Source organism: Meriones unguiculatus, chromosome X, assembly GCF_030254825.1.
Source record: "Meriones unguiculatus strain TT.TT164.6M chromosome X, Bangor_MerUng_6.1, whole genome shotgun sequence".
In the NCBI taxonomy this organism is placed as follows: domain Eukaryota; kingdom Metazoa; phylum Chordata; class Mammalia; order Rodentia; family Muridae; genus Meriones; species Meriones unguiculatus.
Genome location: NC_083369.1, coordinates 16,897,673 through 16,917,326, shown reverse-complemented (window position 1 = coordinate 16,917,326; position 19,654 = coordinate 16,897,673). Strand labels below are relative to the sequence as shown.

Here is a 19,654-nt window from a genome sequence, read left to right as displayed (position 1 = left end):
TACCTCAGTCTCCCAATGCTACAGGCCTGAGCTTACCACGCTTGGCTCTGTCTCTCTTTTCCAAAGCTTTGCCCTTTCAATGTCCCCCACCCCCACCCCTGGGACCCCAGGTAGCTTGAGGTCAGCTTCTTCCTCACCAGGTGTACATAGGGGACGAAGTAACCGAGGGCGGCGGCAGCGATCCCAAAGGCCCAGATGCGGTAGGTGCGTTGGCGGAACACGCGCATATTGAAGTACTTCCTGAACTGCGCCAGAAAGCGCTGTCTCAGGGTGTGGGCACCTCTCTTGCTTGGGGTGTCCTGGGAGCTGGGCAGGAGGGGCCGGTAGGTGAGTGAGAGCAGCGTCAGAACAAACATGAAGGTACTCAGCACCTGGAAGGTTTGGGCCAGCTTGATTTTATCCCCCAGCATTTTGATGAGGAACGGGAAGGACATGGAGAAGATGCTACTTCCTGCAGATACCACACCATTGGCTAGACCTAGGCGACGTTGGAAGTAGTGGCCCAGGATGACGAGTGACGGTTGAAAGGCGAAGGAGCAGCCACAACCAAACAGAATCCCATAGGTGAAATAGCGCAGGCTAAGGGAGCTGTGGAAAAAAACACCAAGAGCCATCCTCAGCAGCCTGAAAGCAATTTATCTGCCCCCTTTGTTTGTCCTTGGAAACCTCTCTACTTTTACCCACAGCCCCACTTGGCACCAACGTGCAGAGCAGATAGGGAACCTCTGAACCCTACTTTGCGATGAAGATGCAGAGGTTCTTCTGAGAGGTAATTTGCCTAAAGTAAATCCAGATAAAAATGTTTAGCCTTCATCCTTTTTCTTTTGGCAGATCTTTTTCTGTGTAGCTCTGGCAGTCCTGGAACTGTGTAAACTAGTCTGGCCTTGAACTCAGAGAACCTCCTGCCTCTGCTTCACAACTACTGGGATCAAAGGCATGTGCCACCATACCCGGAAGCCTTCAAGTTTTTAAGACTAGCCAACTGAATAAGACTGTGAGGTCAGATTCCAGCCAATGGGGAAAAGTCATAATTACCACCCAAGTTACACTAAAAACTGAGTGCATGTTCTGTTTATGTATGCTGGCTCTTCCTAGCCTCTTGATCAAGAATAAAGTTTGCCTTGTCCGCGCACTTTAAAAAATGCTTGTCATTGGGACACTTATGATGGCACATACCTGTAATCCCAGCACTCAGGAGGCTAACAGAAGAGTATCAAGAGTTCAAGGGCAGCCTGGACTGCAACAGCTAGTCTCTGACTCATTACATAAAATAAAGCTTAAAAAAATTAAAGCTTGGACTTTAATCCAGATCTGTGCGATTATAACATTCCATGAGAGAGGATTAGGGGAAACAAAGCAAAGGACAGAGAGAGAGAGAGAGAGAGAGAGAGAGAGAGAGAGAGAGAGAGAGAGAGAGAACCAGAATTGGCCATTGCAGAGGTTAGGTGAGAGGCTACAAGGAATCAGTCTGTGCCTTAGGGGAAATAGTTTTATCTTACTTCTTACCTAGACACTATGAGAAGACTAGGGGATCAAAGTTTTATCCCAAGTAACAACAAAGGCTTGCAAGGAGCCAAGACTCTTGTCTTGGAAGGCTGAGCCATTGTTTGGTGTGTCATCATTCTCTGGGCCCTTAATATTTCAGAGACTGGGTAATGTCCTGAAGATAACTTCCTTTTTCTGTGTCCTTGCCCAAGGTCCAGATAGCCCAGTCCTTTTATCTCAAGCCCCACTGTGATCTATATATGGACTGTGAGTTAAGAGTTTAGTTTCCAGAATCCTGTCTCTGTTGCTGCATACGACATGGATTAACTCCTTTAGAGTAAGTAGCCTGCTTGATTGACAGGAAGTCAAGCCTCAAGTTATAGGCCTAGCCCAAGAAAGACAGGTCATTGCTTAAAACTCTTAGGCTCTGCTCTTCCACAAGCTTCTATAATAGAAGGCAAAGTGTTAGAAGGGGAAAGGCCATGGGGCAGATCGATTTGGCTAGCCATCTGTCCTCACACAATACTGGCACAACGCAGTGAATAATAGTTGTTTTCTTTTTGATGTTTCCATGTATTTTGCAACAGTTCTTATCAGGCCATCAAATTAACCCACGCACTTCTTGTTCTTCAGACACAGACACAGACACAGACACAGACACAGACACAGACACAGACACAGACACAGACACAGACACAGACACAGACACAGACACAGACACAGACACAGCTTTTAGACTAAAGAACTGGCCACTGCCGGTGACCCTTTGATTTCATGAAACTCTCATCACTGGTGCTTTCCATCTGGTCATAGTCACTGGACACGAGTAAGGGGTTTCAGTTTCAAACAGGTTGTCTCTACTTTGAACTTACAGCTAAGCTGAATGCTTCTCTTTTGTCAGAGTCCTTGGGCTCTTCTCCCATTAGATTCTGGATATTCTATGGGGTTGGACTGGGCTGGGTCCTTATCCAAAGGAGAGGAGATAGTCTTGAAGAAAAGAGTCTTGGGGGGAACATGGCATTCAATTCAGGGTGCTGTCTGGTAAATGTTTTTAGCTGGGCTCCAGGATGGGTGACCCTTGAGGTGGGCCTGCTAAAGTCTCACTAGCACTGCCTGTACTCTGCCCTGTTACAACCATATAAAAAGACTCAGAGCTCTGATGTGAGACATTAGGAAGAATGACTTGAAGTTCTAGCCATAAGCACAATTATGTTCTTCCCCCCGGACATGAAACCATCCGGAGAGTTTCTTGGCTCTGAAAATGTTCTTACAGAAAGAGCAAACACAGTAGGGAGCCATGGGCTAGAGAGAAAAATGCCTCCTCCAGTGAGCTGAGCTAAGAGTGCCAGGCGTAAACACCACAACTAAGTGCACTTCACTCCTGTGCCATGGCCCACGTGGGCTACAACGGAAATGAGATCCTTATGTCGCTAATTTACTAACGTTGCTGTGCTCTGCCTCAAGAAACAAGCTCCTGCTACGTAGCACCCGAGATGAGAGATGCTTCAGAGGCCTAGCTCATTCCCACAAGAATCTGGTACCAGCTTGCTGGGGGGCAAATGAGGCTGACCACATGAAGGGTCCTCAGAAAGTTTGGAGCTGCTGCTCCGAGAGGGCTGAGAAGGTTCCAGGCAGGATATGGTTCCCCCTCTCCCTTGTCCCAGTTGGACGGGTCGGAACCAAGACACCACCCCAAGCCAAATCTCAGCTCAGCTGGAGGGTAGTCTGGGCAGCTGGAAATGCTCAAGTCATTAAGACAGTTGGCTCACTTCTATGGGGCCAGCTGAGACAGAACATGGGCCTCGTTCTCCACTGTGTATGGAAACTTAAGCACAGAGCACCATGGCCTTCTCTGGGGAATCGTAAAAAGAGAACAAGTCCCTTTCAAGTTAGCTCAATCTCCATTCCAGACATGTCACCGTGGCTATATTCATGACTCCAGGCCATCAATCTCCTCTACCAGTACAGGAAGACTGCATGTAGGAGGCACCATAACTCTCAAAATGTGTCTGGCAGAAAGTCCACAGGTTTGTTTAGGAATCTCATATTTCTCTTGCTATAGGATAGGGTATTTGTTCTCCCCTCCTCTTTTCACACACTTGTGCAGGGCTCATGGGAAATGATGCAGAAATACATGTGTAGCCTTCTCACCTAGCACTACCAAGTTCTATGAGTGGGACCAATAAGTCTAGGCTTTGAGTTTTAGCTGGGTTGGTGGGGTTTGGGTCTGTACTTCAGTGGAGAATGTTGCTAAACATCCTCCCCATGCCTAAGACATGAGAATCCCTATGTCTTTCAAGAGCCAGAGCCACCCAGAAAAGGGCCAGACATGATAGCTAGCCATGTGCTCAGATTACCTGTTTTCCAGCTGAAGATTCATTTGGGAATGCTAGCTCATATAAGTAGCTTACTTCTGGGAGGAAAGGAAAGGTTATGTGAAATGTGTCCCAAATTAGAGTGGAGCTTAGAGAGATCTGAAGAAACCATGTGGTCTTTTAAAGATACAGGAAGTGAGGCCCAGACAGGGAAAGGATGCTCATCGATTACTCTATAACTTTTCAGTGGTCAAAGCAGGACTTGAACTCAGATTTATGAGCTACCAGGCTTAGGCTCCTCACAATATTTTGGAACTTTAGGTCTTTTTTTTTAAGGGGGGGTGTGTGGATATTCCTTGCAAATGTATCCTGCAGACTCTATGTAAAATGAGTTGCACTGTGTTCTGAATCTTGGGAGGAAGGTATTTGAGGGCCCTACATGGCCAGAGCCACAGAGGATTCTGCAATGAGAACAGTGTTCATAGCTAAAGCCTAGAGAAAGAAGCCAATTCTCAGCCTTGAAAAGTATCCAGCAACCCCCAGCCTTACCTGGTGAAGGAGCTGGTATGGAGGCCAATGAAAGCAACAGCAGCCCCAGTGGTAGCTGTGATCCGGCAGCCCAAACGGTCAGTGAATATACTCACAATGGGAGAACAGAAGAAGATCATGCCCATGGCGAGGGCTCCTACCCATGCTGCAGAGAAAAGGAGCACAGAGATACTGGAGGTTACTGCAGTGTCTAGTGATGCTTGGTTGCCTGAGTTTTTCTCTGGCTTTTCCAAGAGGACACTGATATTCAGAGTGGTATGCAAACAGAGGTGAGACACAAAACAGAATCCAAATGTGGGTGCTGGATTTGGACTGGTCAATTCTGTAACAAAAGGCAGGGATACTAGGCCAGATATATAGCTTTAGGAATTGAGATGCTTGAGTTTAAGGGGTGAGACAAGCTTTAGAATTTGGTCAGGCTCGTTCAGTCATTGGAACAAAGATCTAAATGCTAAAAATCTTAATGTGAAGATTAAGGAGCAGGAAAGATCCCAGCCAAAAATGCCTCTTGGAATTGTACTAGAATTTAGAGCAGATTCAGGGACCATCGGAAGATTTCCAGGGACACTATGTAAGCTAGCCATAGAACCTACATGCTGAAATTCATTACCAAAGCCCATGCCTGGGCAAATCTCTGACTTCCAAAATCACAAGGAGTTTATCTTGTTTTTAGAGGCTACATTCTTGTAACAATCCTCACTGAGGAGGAGCATTGCCCTTTTACTCACATTCTTCCAGCCCATTTCCCCTTGCTCAGCCCTCAGAAGGACGACCCAAGTTTTTTGTTTGTTTAAAAGCTGCTATTGGGTTTCATCTTGAGCCTCTCTCTTCTAGGTTAAATAATCTTAGTTCCTGTAAGCTTTTCTTTTCAGCTTTAATTTACTTTTGTAACTCTGTAATTATTTTCAGAGTCCTTCTCTGAACTCATTCCAAGACTTAATTATCATCATCATCACCATCATCATCAAAAAGCATTCAGTGAGTGTCACTTGAGCAAGGGCACTTGGCCAGTTTCTTTTTCCTTCTAAGTGAACTTCAAGTGGGCCAGAGGGAAGGGCCACTCCATTGCCTGTGCCTGCCTGTGCCTCATACTTTAGGGGCAAATAAGTTGTTCTCAGGAATCATCTTCACTTCACGAGGCTGCTGGTCTGAGCTCTACCTGCATGACTTCAAAAATCCTGGCCCAGGTGATCCAAGATGGTGGTGCCGATGGCACACTGTGTCTGATCAGCAGGGCAGCAGTGAATGCACAGAGACCAACAGACTGATCTGTGGGCCCCAAAATACCAGTGACTGTGTCCCCCAGGTGAGAGGAAACCCCACAGTGAGGGAAACGATTGGGTCCAACCTCAGTCACCCCCAAAAGGAAATCCAGGAAATTTCCTGGGTTCCTGCAGGCACTTGGTATCCAGCGCCTAGCCACACAACTGTGCACTGTGCTCACCTTCTCAGACTGAACTGTGGGCCCCAAAACACCATACACTGGGTCTCCCAGCTGAGAGGAAACCCTACAATGAGGGAAACAATTGCATATGACTTCAGGTCACCTGGCTAATACCCAGAAAAGTTACTGGGTCTCCGCAGGTGAAGTGTCTACAGTCTCTAACCACATACCTGTGTGCTATGCTCACCAGCCAGTGAATACATCCTGTTGAGAAGTCAGGTGTGATTCTGTGTACCGGGGCACAGATCTCCAGCTTCAGACCTACGGATGCCTACGAGCCATGGGAGCAGCCCTAGATGCCACTCCAAAGCCCAACCTTTCTCCCTGGGGGAGACTGACTAAACCTATGGGCTCCCTGGTTCTTCAAGAGGGCTGTACCCAGCAAATACAGTGTCTGAACAGCTGCAGCTTATTAACTTCAGAGCAAGAAAGCCAGTGGCTGGGCAGCTGTCTCTGGAACTACTAGGCAATGCCTGAGACAGCCAGATGTGTAAAGGCCAATGTAAAAACACAATCAACAAAAGCCAAAGCAATATGTCATCTCCAGAACCCAGTTATCAAAGGGCAAGCAGCCCTGGATACCCTAACGCAAGTGAAACTCAAGAAAATGACCTTAAATCTATGTTTATGAAGATGATAACGGAGGAAATGAATAAAAACCATAAAGAATACAGGAAGATACAGTCAAACAGCTTGTGACCTTTAGAGGGAAAATATTTAAATCACTGAAAGAAGTGAAAGAAATAGAGGAAAGTTCAAATAAAACAGGTGAAGGAATTGAATGAAAGAAAGGAAAATACAAACAAGTACGTGAAGGAAATCAACAAAAGGGTTCAAGATCTGAAGATGAAAATGAAAACATTAAATAAAAAATAAATAGAAGGAATCCTGGAGAGGGAGAGGAAAACAGGAACTACAGAGATAAGCATCTCCAACAGGATACAAGAGATGGAAGAATCTCAAGTGTAGAAGATACAATGAGAAATCGATGTATCCATCAAAGAAAATGTTAAATCTAAAAAATACCTAACACAAACCATCCAAGAAATCAAGGACACCATGAAAAGACAAAACCTAAGAATAATAGGAATAGAGGAAAAAGAAGATTCCTATCTCTTCAAGGCCCAGAAAATATTTTCAACAAAATCATAGAAAAAAAATTCCTCAATTTAAAGAAAGAGATGCTTATAAGCACACAAGAGGACTACAGAACACCTAGTAGATTAGACCAGAAAAGAAAATCCTCCCACCACATAATTATCAAAGCACTAAATATACAGAACAAAGAAAAAAAATACTAAAACTTGCAAGGGAAAAAGGTCAAGTAACACAAAATGGCAAACCCATCAGAATCATACCTGACTTCTCAACAGAGATTATGAAAGCCAGAAGGGCCTGGACAGATTTCATGCAGACCCTAAGAGAACACAGATGTCAGCCCAGACTACTATACATGTTCAAACTCTCAATCATCATAGATGAAGAAAAGATGATATTCCACAACAAAAACAAATTTAAGCAGTATACACCCACAAATCCAGCCCTACAGAAAATACTAGAAGGAAAAATAAAAACCCAAGAAAGCTAACTACACCCAGGAAAACACAGGAAATAAAGAACTTCACTACAGCCAAACCAAAAGTAGACAAACACACAAACACACTACCACAACCAACATCAAAATAAGAGGAACTAGCAGTCACTGGCCATTAATTTCTCTAAACATCAACTGATTCAACTCTCCAATAAAAACACACAGACTAACAGAATGGATGCTTAAACAGGACCCATCATTCTGCTGCATACAAGAAACAAACCTCAGTCACAAAGATAAACATTATCTGAGAGTAAAGGGAGGGAAGAAGGTTTTCCAAGTAAACAGACCCAAGAAGCAAGCAGGGGAAGCCATTGTAATAGCTAATAAAATAGACTTTCAACCAAAATCAATCAAAAGAGATAGAGAGGGACACTTCATTCTTGTCAAAGAAAAAATCCAGCAAGAGGACATTACAATCCTGAGCATCTATGCAGCAAACACAAGAGCCCCTGCACTTGTCAAAGAAACATTTTTAAAGCTTAAATCACACATCGATCCCAACACATTAATAGTGGGAGACTTCAACAACCCACTCTCACCAAGGGGCAGATCATCTAGACAGAAGCTAAATAGGGAAATAATAACATTTACAGAGGTCCTAAATCACATGGACCTAATAAATGTCTACAGAACTTTTCACCAAAACACAAAAGAATACACTTTATTTTCAGAAACTCATGGAACCTTCTCCAAAACTGACCATACAGTCAAGCACAAAGCAAACCTCAACATATACAAGCAGATTGAAACAATCCTTTGTATCATATCAGACCACCATGGCCTAAAACTAGACCTCAACAATAACAGAAACAGCAAAAAGCCTACACATACATGAAAACTGAGCAACTCTCTACTCAACAACAACTGGGTCAGGGAGGAAATAAAGAAATAAATTAAATACTTCCTAGAATTCAATGAAAATGAAGGTTCAACTCATCCAAACTTATGGGACACAATGAAAGCAGTGCTAAGAGGAAAGTTCATAGCACTAAGTGCCTTCCTAAAGAAGTTAGAACCATCTCATACAAGCAACTTAACAGCACACCTGAAAGACCTAGAAAAAAAAAAAGAAGAAGACACACCCAAGAGCAGTAGACAGCTCAAAATAATCAAACTCAGGGCTGAAATCAATAAATTAGAAACAAAGAGAACAATCCAAAGAATCAATGAAACCAAGAGCTGGTTCTTTGAGAAAATCAACAATATAGACAAACCCTTAGCCAAACTAACTAAAGGCAGAGAGACACTATTCAAATCAACAAAATCAGAAATGAAGAGGGACATAACAACAGACACTGAGGAAATCCAAAAAATCATTAGGTCATACTTCAAAAGCCCATATACCACAAAATTTAAAACCTAAATGAAACGGATAATTTTCTTGATAGAATCCACTTACCAAAGCTGAATCAAGATCAGGTAAATAAATTAAATAGTCCTATATTTCCTAAGGAAACAGAAGCAGTCATCAAAAGTCTTCTATCCAAAGAAAAACCACAGAAATTCAATGCAGAACTCTACCAGACTTTCAAAGAAAAGTAAATACCAATACTTCTCAAACTATTCCACAAAATAGAAACAGAAGGAACATTGCCAAACTCATTCTGTGAGGTCACAGTCACCCTGATATTTAAATGACAGAAAGACTCAACAAAGAAAAAGAATTTCAGACCAATTTCCCTTATGAACATTGATGCAAAATACTCAGTAAAATACTTGCAAATCGAATCCAAGAACTCATCAAAAATATCATCCACCATGATCAAGTAGGTTTCATCTCAGGCATTTAGGGGTGGTTCAATACACAGAAATCCATCAGTGTAATCCACCATATGAACAAACTAAAGGAGAAAAACTACATGATAATCTCCTTGGATGCAGAAAAAGCATTTGACAAATTCCAACACCCATTCATGTTTAAAGCCTTGGAGAGATCAGGGGTACAAAGCACATACCTAAACATAGTAAAGGCAATATATAGCAAGCCTATAGCCAACATCAAACTAAACAGAAAGAAACTTAAATCAGTCCCACTGAAATCAGGGACAAGGCAAGGCTGCCCACTCTCTATGTATCTCTTCAACATAGTACTTGAAGTCCTTGCTAGAGCAATAAGACAACTAAAGGAAATCAAGGGGATACAAATTGGAAAATAAGAAATAAAGTATCACTATTTGCAGATGATATGATAATATATATGAGTGACCCAAGAAATTCTACCAGGGAACTCCTTTGGCTGATAAACACCTTCAGCAAAGTGGCTGGATACAAAATTAACTCAAAAAAATAAGAAGCCTTCCTGTATACAAAAGACAAAAGGGCTGAGAAAGAAATTAGGGAAACAACACCCTTCACAATAGCTACAAAAAAACCACAAAGTATCTTGGTGTAACTCTAACCAAGGAAGTGAAGGTCTTCTCTGAAGAAAGAAATCGAAGAAGATATTGGAATGGAAGATGGAGCAATATCCCCCTCTCATGGATAGGTAGGATTAACATAGTGAAAATGACCATCCTGCCAAAAACAATCTACATATTCAATGCAATTCCCATCAAAATACCAACACAAATCTTGAAAGAACAATTCTCAACTTCATATGAAAAACAAAAACAAAAACAAAAACAACCCAGAATAGCTAAAACAATCCTATACAATAAAAAATTTTCTGGACGTAGATCCGTGCCTGATCTCAAGCTGTACTATAGGGCAAAAGTAATAAGAATGGCATGGTACTGGCAGAGAAATAGTCTAGAGGATGAATGGAATTGAATTGAAGACCCAGAAATAAACCCATACACCTATGGACACCTGATTTTTGACAAAGAAGCCAAAACCATACAATGAAAAAGAGATAGCATCGTCAACAAATGGTGCTGGTCTAACTAGATGTCTACATGTAGAAAAATGCAAATAGACTCATATATATCACCCTGCACAAAAGTAAAGTCCAAGTGGATCAAAGATATCAATAAAAAACCAGACACACTAAATCTGTTAGAAGAAAAAGTGAGGAAGAGCCTTGAATGCATTGGCAGAGGAAACAACTTCCTGAACAGAACACCAACAGCTCAGGCTCTAAGACTGACAATTAATAAATGGGATCTCATGAAATTGAAAAGCTTCTGCAAAGCAAAGGATACTGTCAACAGAACAAAACAATGTCCTATAGACTGGGACATAGTCTTCATCAACCATACATTCCACAGAGAGCTAATATCCAGAATATATAAAGAACTCAAGAAATTAAGCACCAACAAACCAAATAATCCAATTTAAAAATGGGGTACAGAGCTAAACAGAGAATTTTCAACAGAGGATTATCAAATGGTGGAGAAACACTTAAAGAAATGCTCAATGTTCTTGGTCAACAGGGAAATGCAAATAAAAACGACCCTCAGATTGCATCACCCATCAGAATGGCTAGGACCAAAACCTCCAGCATATGCTGGAGAGGATGTAGAGAAAGAATAACCCTGCTCCATTGCTGGTGGGAGTGCAAATGTGTACAAACCACTTTGGAAATCAATATGGCACTCTCTCAAAAAAATTGGGAATAGCACTTGCCTCGAGATCCAGCTATGCCACCACTGTGCATATATCTGAAAGATGCTCCACCATTCAACAAGGACATTTGTTCAGCTATGTTCATAGCAGCTTTATTCGTAATAGCCAAAATCTGGAAACAACCTAGATGCCCCTCAACTGAAGAATGGATACAGAAAATGTGGTACATCTACACAATGGAATACTGCTCAACAATTAAAAACAAGGAAATCATGAAATTTGCAGCAAGTGGTAGGAACTAGAAAAGATCATCCTGAGTGAGGTAACCCAGAAACAGAAAGACAGACATAACACATATTCACTTATTAGTGGATATTAGACATATAATATAGGGTTGCATACTAAAATCTACCGACCTAAAGAAGGTAAATACTAAGGAGGACCCTAGGGATGATGCTAAATCTCATTCAGAATGGCAAACAAGATAGACACCAGAAGTGGTAGAAAAGAGAAAACAGGATGGGAACCTACCATATGTCCTCTGAAAGGCTCCATCCAACACAGGATCAAAGCAGATGCAGAGACTCACAGCCAAATTTTGGGCAGAGCATAGGGAGTTTTGTGGAAGAAGGGGAGTATAGAAGGACCTGGAGGAGGGGAGCTCCACAAGGAGACCAACAAAACCAACAAATCTGGGCCCAGCGGGGCCTGCAGAGACAGATGCATCAACCAAGGACCATGCATGGAGCAGACCTAGAGCCCCTCCCCTTGCTCAGATGTAGCCTACAGGTCAATCAGTCTCCATGCGGTTTGCCAAGTAAAGGAAGCAGGGGCTGTCTCTGACATGCACTTGGTTGCCTGTGTTTTGATCACTTCCTTCCTTTGGGGTGGCCTTGCCAGGCCACAGAGGAAGAGGATCAGGGCAGTCTTGATGAGACTTGATGAGCTAGGGTCAGATAGTAGGGGAGGAGGAATCCACTTCTCAGTGGACTAGGGGAAGGGAATATGTAGGGAAGAGGGAAGGAGGGTGGGACCAGGAGGGGCCTACAATTGGGATACAAAGTGAATAAATTGCTTAAAAAAATCCTTGTCCAGGACAGCAGGGATTCTGGACTTTCATTTCAGTTTCACCTATTATGGGGACTTTGACAAATCACACAATGCTTCACTAATCAAATTTCCCACTTGTGAAATGGAGATTAAAATTCTTGTTCTGCTTTCTCCAAGTGCTCCCACCCTTTCCTTTGGCGATGCTGGTGACTGAACACAGGGATTTGTACATGCTAGGGAAGTGCTATATCACTCAGCCACAGCACCAGCTCAGCCCTCAAAGTGGTTTCAAATAAAGTAATAATCGGAAGTAATCAGATATAGAAAAGAGCTTTAGAAATGTTATGAGCAGGCTGAGCATGGTAGCGCACACCTGTTACGTCAGCACATGTGGAGGCAGAGGCAGGGAGCACTTTGTGAGTTGGAGGCCGCCTGGTCTACAAAGTGAGACCAGAACAGCCAGAACAGAACAGAGAAACCCCCTTCTTGAAAAACCAACCAATCAACTAACCAACCAACCAACCAACTAACAAAAATGTTAAGAGCTATATTGTATATAAAAATCAGTGCAACATGGACCACAGACTTAAATGCAAAAGTATAAAACTTCTGGAAGAAAACATAGGAGAAAATAGTTTGTGTAAGAAAAGGTCTCATAAAATGTTCAAATGAAATATAGCCCACGTGAAATACTGATGTACTAGACTTTATCAAAACTTAAAATTTCCACTTAAAAGAACCAAACACACGACTAAGGTCTGATGTAGTCCAGGCTAGATTGAAACTAGCCCCCTCCATTTCTTTTTTTCTCCCAACCATTTCTTTTCTTTTCTTTTCTTTTCTTTCCTTTTTTTTTTTTTTATAATTCTACCTTGATTGTCCTTAGTCTTGCGGGAGGAATACAGTATATAGGTGGGGAGAATGAAGAGAACGGATTTCATCTACACAGCTACTAAGAAGCCAGCATTTCTGCTCCATGGAGGCCTTCCATAAAGTTCCTTCCAAGAACTTTATGCCCATGTTCTTGTCTAATCCCTCACCCATTGCTCTGTAAGTAAGCCTAATAAACTTAGTTGTTCCCCAGGGTGAACTTTGCTGGACTCTTCTTTCAGTTTGTCAGTGGGACTTTAAGAAAAGGGATAGACATTGTTTAGTTCTCTTTGAGGGAAGGGATCTTAGCAATATTGGATTTCAGGTTTGCATCACCACATTCACCTTAAAACTTTCCTTAAAAAAAAATAGTTTTGAGGGCTAGAGAGATAGCTCAGCCAGGAAAAACATTTGCTTCAAAAGGCTAATGACTTGGGTTCCCTGAACCCCATAAAAACTGGACATCACTTGTCTGTAATTCTAATGTTCCCACAGTGGGGATAGGAGGTGGGGACAGGAGAACTTCCTGAACGAAGCTCATGAGCTATCTAGCTTGTAGTGTGCAGCACAGCCAAAAGCAAGAAGAGAGACCCTGCCTGAAACAAGGTGGAACTTGAGGACTGACACTCAGAGCTGTCAGATGACCTCCTCATGTATGTGCCCTCCCACACAAACATCACACATATGCAAAATAAATATTAAAAGTTCTGATAATAGACTGGAAAAATAATTGCAACATATATATCTGGCAAAATATACATCCAACACACAAGTCTGAGTTGATTATCACAACTCAACAAGAAGAATGGACATGATTCAATATAAAAGAGAGACAAAAGTCTTGAACGCGCTTCACACACACAAAATAAATGTCAATTAAGCACATGAAAAGTTGATAAATGTCTTTAATCATTTGAAAACATATTGAAACTACAGTGAAAGTCAGGAATGGGCTGGTCCACACCTGTAATCCTAGAACTTGGAAAGCTGAGGTAGGAAGGTTAGGAATTCAAAGCCCGTCTGGGACACATGGTAAGACCTTGTCTTAGAACACCAAAAACCAACCCAAACAAATATACAGGAAACATCCTAATGAGACATCCCTTTACACATCCACTAAGAAGACTACCTAGGAAATGGTAATACTACTGGAAAGATGTAGAAGAGATGGGAATTCATACACTGCTGGTGGGAATGTAACATTATATACTCTCTTTTGAAACACCTTGACAACTTCTTGTGAAGTCAGTCAGGCACTTAACACATCCCACTGAATTCCTACTCTTCATATTTATGTCTACACAAAACCTATACCTAGGGGTGAGGGTGCAACTCAGAGACAGAGTCTAGCGTGCACCGGATCTTTGGTTTGATGCCTAGTACTACGGAGGCGGGTGGAGGAGAGTACAAAACCTAAAACAATCTAATGACCCTAGTTATCAATAAGTATAGAAGCTTCTTTTCATAATTGCTAAAGCTGGGGAAACAATTCAAATACACTGGTAAATGAATAAACAAATGCATATATATTAATACAGCAAAAAATAGCACACCCACAGACACTAATAAACTAGTGATAAGCACAGCAACTTGACTGATTCTCAAAGGCATTATGTTAAGTGAAAAAAAGAAAAACTCAAATGACCCTGTTTAGAATATTCTAGAAAAGAAAAAAATATGTAGACAGACAAGCAAATAGGAGATGAAGAGAAGAGAATGAGCAAACACTTTGGGGTAACTGTGGTGGTACTTTTTTGAGGGTGTACGGGAGTTGTGACTGTTCTTTGAGTGAAGCAACCACCATCTTGGGGCATTCAGTTGCATCCCCTTGCAAAAGATCATCCCTGCTATGCTTATTAATGGTTACACACCAATAGAGAGGGGCAGAGAGGGACTTGAGATTCCCACTGAAGTGTCCTGCTTCCTACTACTTGTGTTCAACGTTACCTTAGTTGCCCATGGCCTGGGGAAGGAAAAAAATATATATGTGGAGAGGACTAGATGGTGGCTCCATCTATGTGGCTTTGGAGAAGTCCTTGTTTCTTTTCCTGTTGGGGGAGGAGCACCCACATCCCTGTAAGTAGTTCCTCATCTATGCTCTATATGGAAACCCAATAATAAACTCATTGTTACCCCAGAGTGAACTTTGGTAGGATTATGTCTTGATTTGTCATTAGGAACCTTGGAGAAGGGATATATACTACTTATGTTTCACCCTGGAATGGATTTTTTTTTTTTAAGTTTCACTGTGGCATTTAAAAAAATATTTTTATAAATTACAGTTTATTCACTTTGAATCCCCATTGTAGGCCCCTCCCTCATCCTGTTCCAATCCCACCCTCCCTCCCTCATCTCCTCCCATGCCTCTCTCCAAGTCCACTGATAGGGGAGGTCCTCCTCCCCTTCCCTCTGACCCTAGCCTAATCAGGTCTCTTAACAACAATGGTTCAGTAGTAGTGTGTATTACCATGTGTGAGCACATAAAACCTGAGCACATAAAACTGTGAATATTGTCACATGTAAAATCTTGTTGGTTTTAAAAGGGGCAGAGTCTCAGTGGAAAGCACCTTTGGCTAAGCGCATGTATGGGGCCCTGGATTCAATTCTTGGCACTAAAATGGCAAGGCAAGAAAGCAGGGTGTACTACTTTGAGGTCTTACTTTAGATACATATATATTTTGTTCTATTCCAATTTTAAAAGACCTCACTTGTACTGTGAAAGAGAAAAAATTCTTCAAGTCAGTAAGTCTGAGCCCTTCTGAATATGTACACTGCAGTGAAAGTGGATAGCTAAACTCATAAAATATCTTTGGTATAGTCCAGGAAAGTTTACACTTTATTTGACATAGCTTTTAAAATTAATCTAGCCTTCAAAAACTTAAAAAAAAAAAAAAAAACAACCCTAGAACTAACAATTGATTTACAGAGAAAAGTCAAGACAGTTCAGAGGGTTCCATGAATCATTCACCCAATTTTCCTTTATGTAACTTTAGTACAATATTAAGGCAAGGAAATTGACAGTGGTACAATCATGTTAACAGTCCCATGCCCATTTATTATGTAAAGATTCCTATCACAATTAAGATGATAAAAAGATTTTCTTTTTATCATCCATTTATAGTCATGCCAAATGTTCCTGCTACCATCTCTGATTCCTAATGACACCCACTAACTTGTTTTGCATCCTCATAATATTTTTTATTTTAAGAAAGTTATATAAGCCGCGCATGGTGACACAAACTTATCATCCTAGCACTTGATATTCTGAGATAGAAGGATCAGGAATTCAAAGCCAGCCTAGGTTACATATTGTGTCCAAGTTCTGCCTGGGATCCATGAAACCCTGTCTTGAAAAACAAAATGCTGAAATAAAAGTTATATAAATGCAGTATGTAATCTTTTGAAATTGGGCTTTAAAGTTTCTGCACAACAAAGGAAACAATCGCCAGAGTGAAGATACAACCACAGAACAGGACAAAAATGTTTATCACATATATATGACAACCCTAATCGTCCAAACTATAAATGGATCAGTGAACTAAGTAGTTCTCAAAGGAAGAAATATAAACAGCCAATAAATACTTGAAAATAAGACACGGTCACATAGGCTTGTAATCCCCACACTTGTGAAGTGGAAGCAGGAAAAGCAGGAGTTCAAAGTCATTCTCGGCTACATTGTGAGTTAGAGGGGAAACTGAGACTTACATAAGAACCTCTCACTAACAATGGCAACAAAAACAAACTGGGAAAAGTGTTCCTCATCATGAGCCACCAAGGGAGTGCAATTTTCCAACGGCTTTGAGATTTCATGTCACCCTATCCAGAATGGCTACTATGATTATCATTCATGAAAACAACCAAATGCTGGAGCGAATGTAGGGAAAAGAACACTTACACCCTGCTGGTGGGAATGTAAACTGGTGTAGATCGATCTACTGTATGACCCATATACCATGCTCGGGCATATGTCCAAGTGACTCGAAGTCAACATACCACAGGGAGACTTGCTTATTGCTGTAGTAGTCACAATATCTAGGAAAGGGAACTAGCATCCATGTCCATCAACAGATGAATGGATAAAAAAAAAGATACATATACAGGTTAGAAAAATTTTCAGTCTTAAAGAAAAAAAAAAAAGGACGGAACTGAAAATGTTTGCGCCATGTGAAATAAACCAGATATAGAAACAAACAAAAGACACACATGGTATATACTCACTCATATAGACATACAACATAGGACAAACCCACTATAACCTGTGCATCTAAAGAAACTAAGCAAGAGAGAGGACCCTAACTAAAATGTCCAATCCCCATCCGGAAAGGCAAAGAGGATGGACATCAAAAGAAGAAGAAAACAGGAAACAACCTAGGAACCTACCACAGAGGGCCTCTGAAACCCTCTGTCCTACAGACTATCAAAGCAGATGCTGAGCCTGATGGGCAACTGTTGGGCAGAGTGCATGGAATTTTAGGTAAGAACTGGGAAATAGTAAGAGCTGGAGAGGACAGGGTCTCCACAAGGAGAGCAACAGAACAAGAAAATTTGAACACAGGGAACTTCCCAGAGACTCATACTCCAACCAAGGACTATTCATGGAGATAACCCAGAACCCCTTCACAGATGTAGCACATGGCAGCTTAGTGTCCAAGTGGGTTCCATAGTAATGGGAAGAGGGACTGCCTCTGACATAATCTGATTGGCCTGCTCTTTGATCACCTCCCTCTGGGGGGGAGCAGCCTTACCAGGCCATAGTAGAGGACAATGCAGCCACTTTTGATGTGAACTGACAGACTAAGATCGGAAAGGAGAGGAGAACCTCCCCTATTAGTGGACTTGGGGAGTGGCATGCAAGCAGAGGGAGGAGGGAGGGTGGGTTGGGAGGGGAGGAGGGAGGGGCTTATGGGGGGATGCAGAATGAATAAAGTGTAATTGATGAAAAATTTAAAAAAGATCACTAATTATAATTATATTAAAAATAAAACAAACAAACAAACAAACAAACAAACAAACAAACCAAATACCATAGTGACCTGCACGGCTGGGACTTGGCCTGACTAAGGGCAGTGAGGGAATGAAGAAAAGATGCACATAGAAAAGCAGGGGGTGGGGGTTAGGTGGGCTATGTGTTCTCTGACGGTGATGCACCAACTACCACAACGATCCAGAACCTCAGTATATTGATTATGGGTAGCACAGAGGGGAGGTGATGGCTGGTCTCTTAGGATGTCTCTGGAGGTCAGCAGTCAACCACGGTAAACACGTGGGAGGAGGTGTCTACTACTCTAGTTGGTGGTGTGAGCCTGGGGTGGGAGGTAAAACTGAGGTGGACTGGAGTCTCATAATACAGTCCATTTATCTTTCACTAATAAAAATTGCACTTACTTAGAAGCATTCAGAATGTCAACAAAACAGCCATTTTTTTTTTTTGTAATTACAGAATGGTGTTCAGTTAACAGAACAGCAACTATCTTCATATAAGCTGCATCACAGGCAACTGAAGATGAAAAACAAAACAAACAAACAAACAAACAAAAACAGAGAAAAACCCCTATCATCCCCATATATAACTAATTTGTGCTGTGCTTTAAATTTCTGTGTCAATTTACAACCCCAGACTGTACCAAGCAACATCAGTGGCCATTGGAAACACCACTAGGACAGGGCTATCCAAAGACACATTCGATAGTGCGTTAACTATACAAGAAAGGACATTACAGTTTAAAAACAAATCTTACACAGCCTTATATTTCTTTTTGTTTTCTTTAAAGGAGTGAGTTGGGGCTGGAGAAGTGGCTCAGTGGTTAAGAGCACTGTTTGCTCTTCCAAGGGACCTGGGTTCAATACCCAGCACCCACATGGCAGCTCACAACTGTCTGAACCGCCAATTCCAAGGGATCTGACACCTTTACACTAATGCACATAAAGGAAAATTAAATAAATCACTTTTTAAAAAAGGAGTGAGTTGTGTACAGGGAGATTAAATGATTTATAGACAAGAAAAAAAAACTGCCCTAGAACCAACTTATTCATCCTCCTTCTCCTCTTCTTCCTCATCCTCTTCATCCTCCTGCTCCTTCTTTTTCATGCTCTTCTAGGCCTTGACCACCACCCCCTTTTCCCCTGCATCATACTTCTCCTTCAGCTAGTCAGCCTTCTTTTCGTAGGGCTTTTTGTCGTCTGCAGTAGTGCTGTTCCACATTTCTCCACGTTTCTTTGCAGCATCCCCAAGCTTAGGATAAGCCAGGTATCCTCCTTTAACTTTGGGGTGGCGCTCGGAACAGAATGAGAAGGCTGAAGGAGGCCTCTTAGGTGCATTGGGATCCTTGAACCTCTTTCTTGGTGTCCCCTTTTTGGCGGATGTAGGTTTTCATTTCTCTTTCACAATGAGCCTTGTCAGCCTTTGCCAAGTCTTCAAATCTCCCTGTTTCTTCAGCGGACGTGGTCTTTCACGTTTCTGAGCACTTCTTAGAGGGACCCCAAGGAGCTGAGAGAAGCATATTGAGCTTCTTCTTGTGCGCCTCCCCGGCAGGTTTGCACCAAGGATGCGTATGAAGACATTTGCCTCGCTTCTTAGGATCTCCTCTCACCGTGTTTAGTTGGCTTTCTTCCACGAGGCATAGAGTCTCCCAGTGCCTGTCTGGCTCACCCTTGGCCCAGGCGCTTCTATGGAGCTCAATGTAATGCAATCACAACAGTCATTTGTATTCGGAGTATCAGGTAAGTTAAGACGAATCACGTGAGTAAGGTGTTCGATCACAAGAATAAGCCAGCCACACGCGGCAAAAACTTTTTTTTTCAGAGGCATATGAATAACAACAGCTGAAGTAAACTCACTCG

At 42.0% G+C, this 19,654-nt stretch overlaps 1 protein-coding gene and 1 pseudogene across 1 annotated transcript in view; both read right to left on the bottom strand.

The window, feature by feature from the left end:
• Slc16a2 (solute carrier family 16 member 2) overlaps positions 1-19,654 on the bottom strand; it is a 148,668-nt gene that overhangs the window by 10,633 nt on the left and 118,381 nt on the right. Inside the window, exons 2-3 of the mRNA XM_060375664.1 lie at positions 4,350-4,494; positions 138-588 (exon numbers count right to left, since the gene is read on the bottom strand). Of these exons, the coding sequence (XP_060231647.1) occupies positions 138-588; positions 4,350-4,494 (596 nt within the window). The remainder of the gene's footprint in view (positions 1-137; positions 589-4,349; positions 4,495-19,654) is intronic.
• LOC110563096 (high mobility group protein B1-like) lies at positions 18,840-19,375 on the bottom strand (annotated as a pseudogene).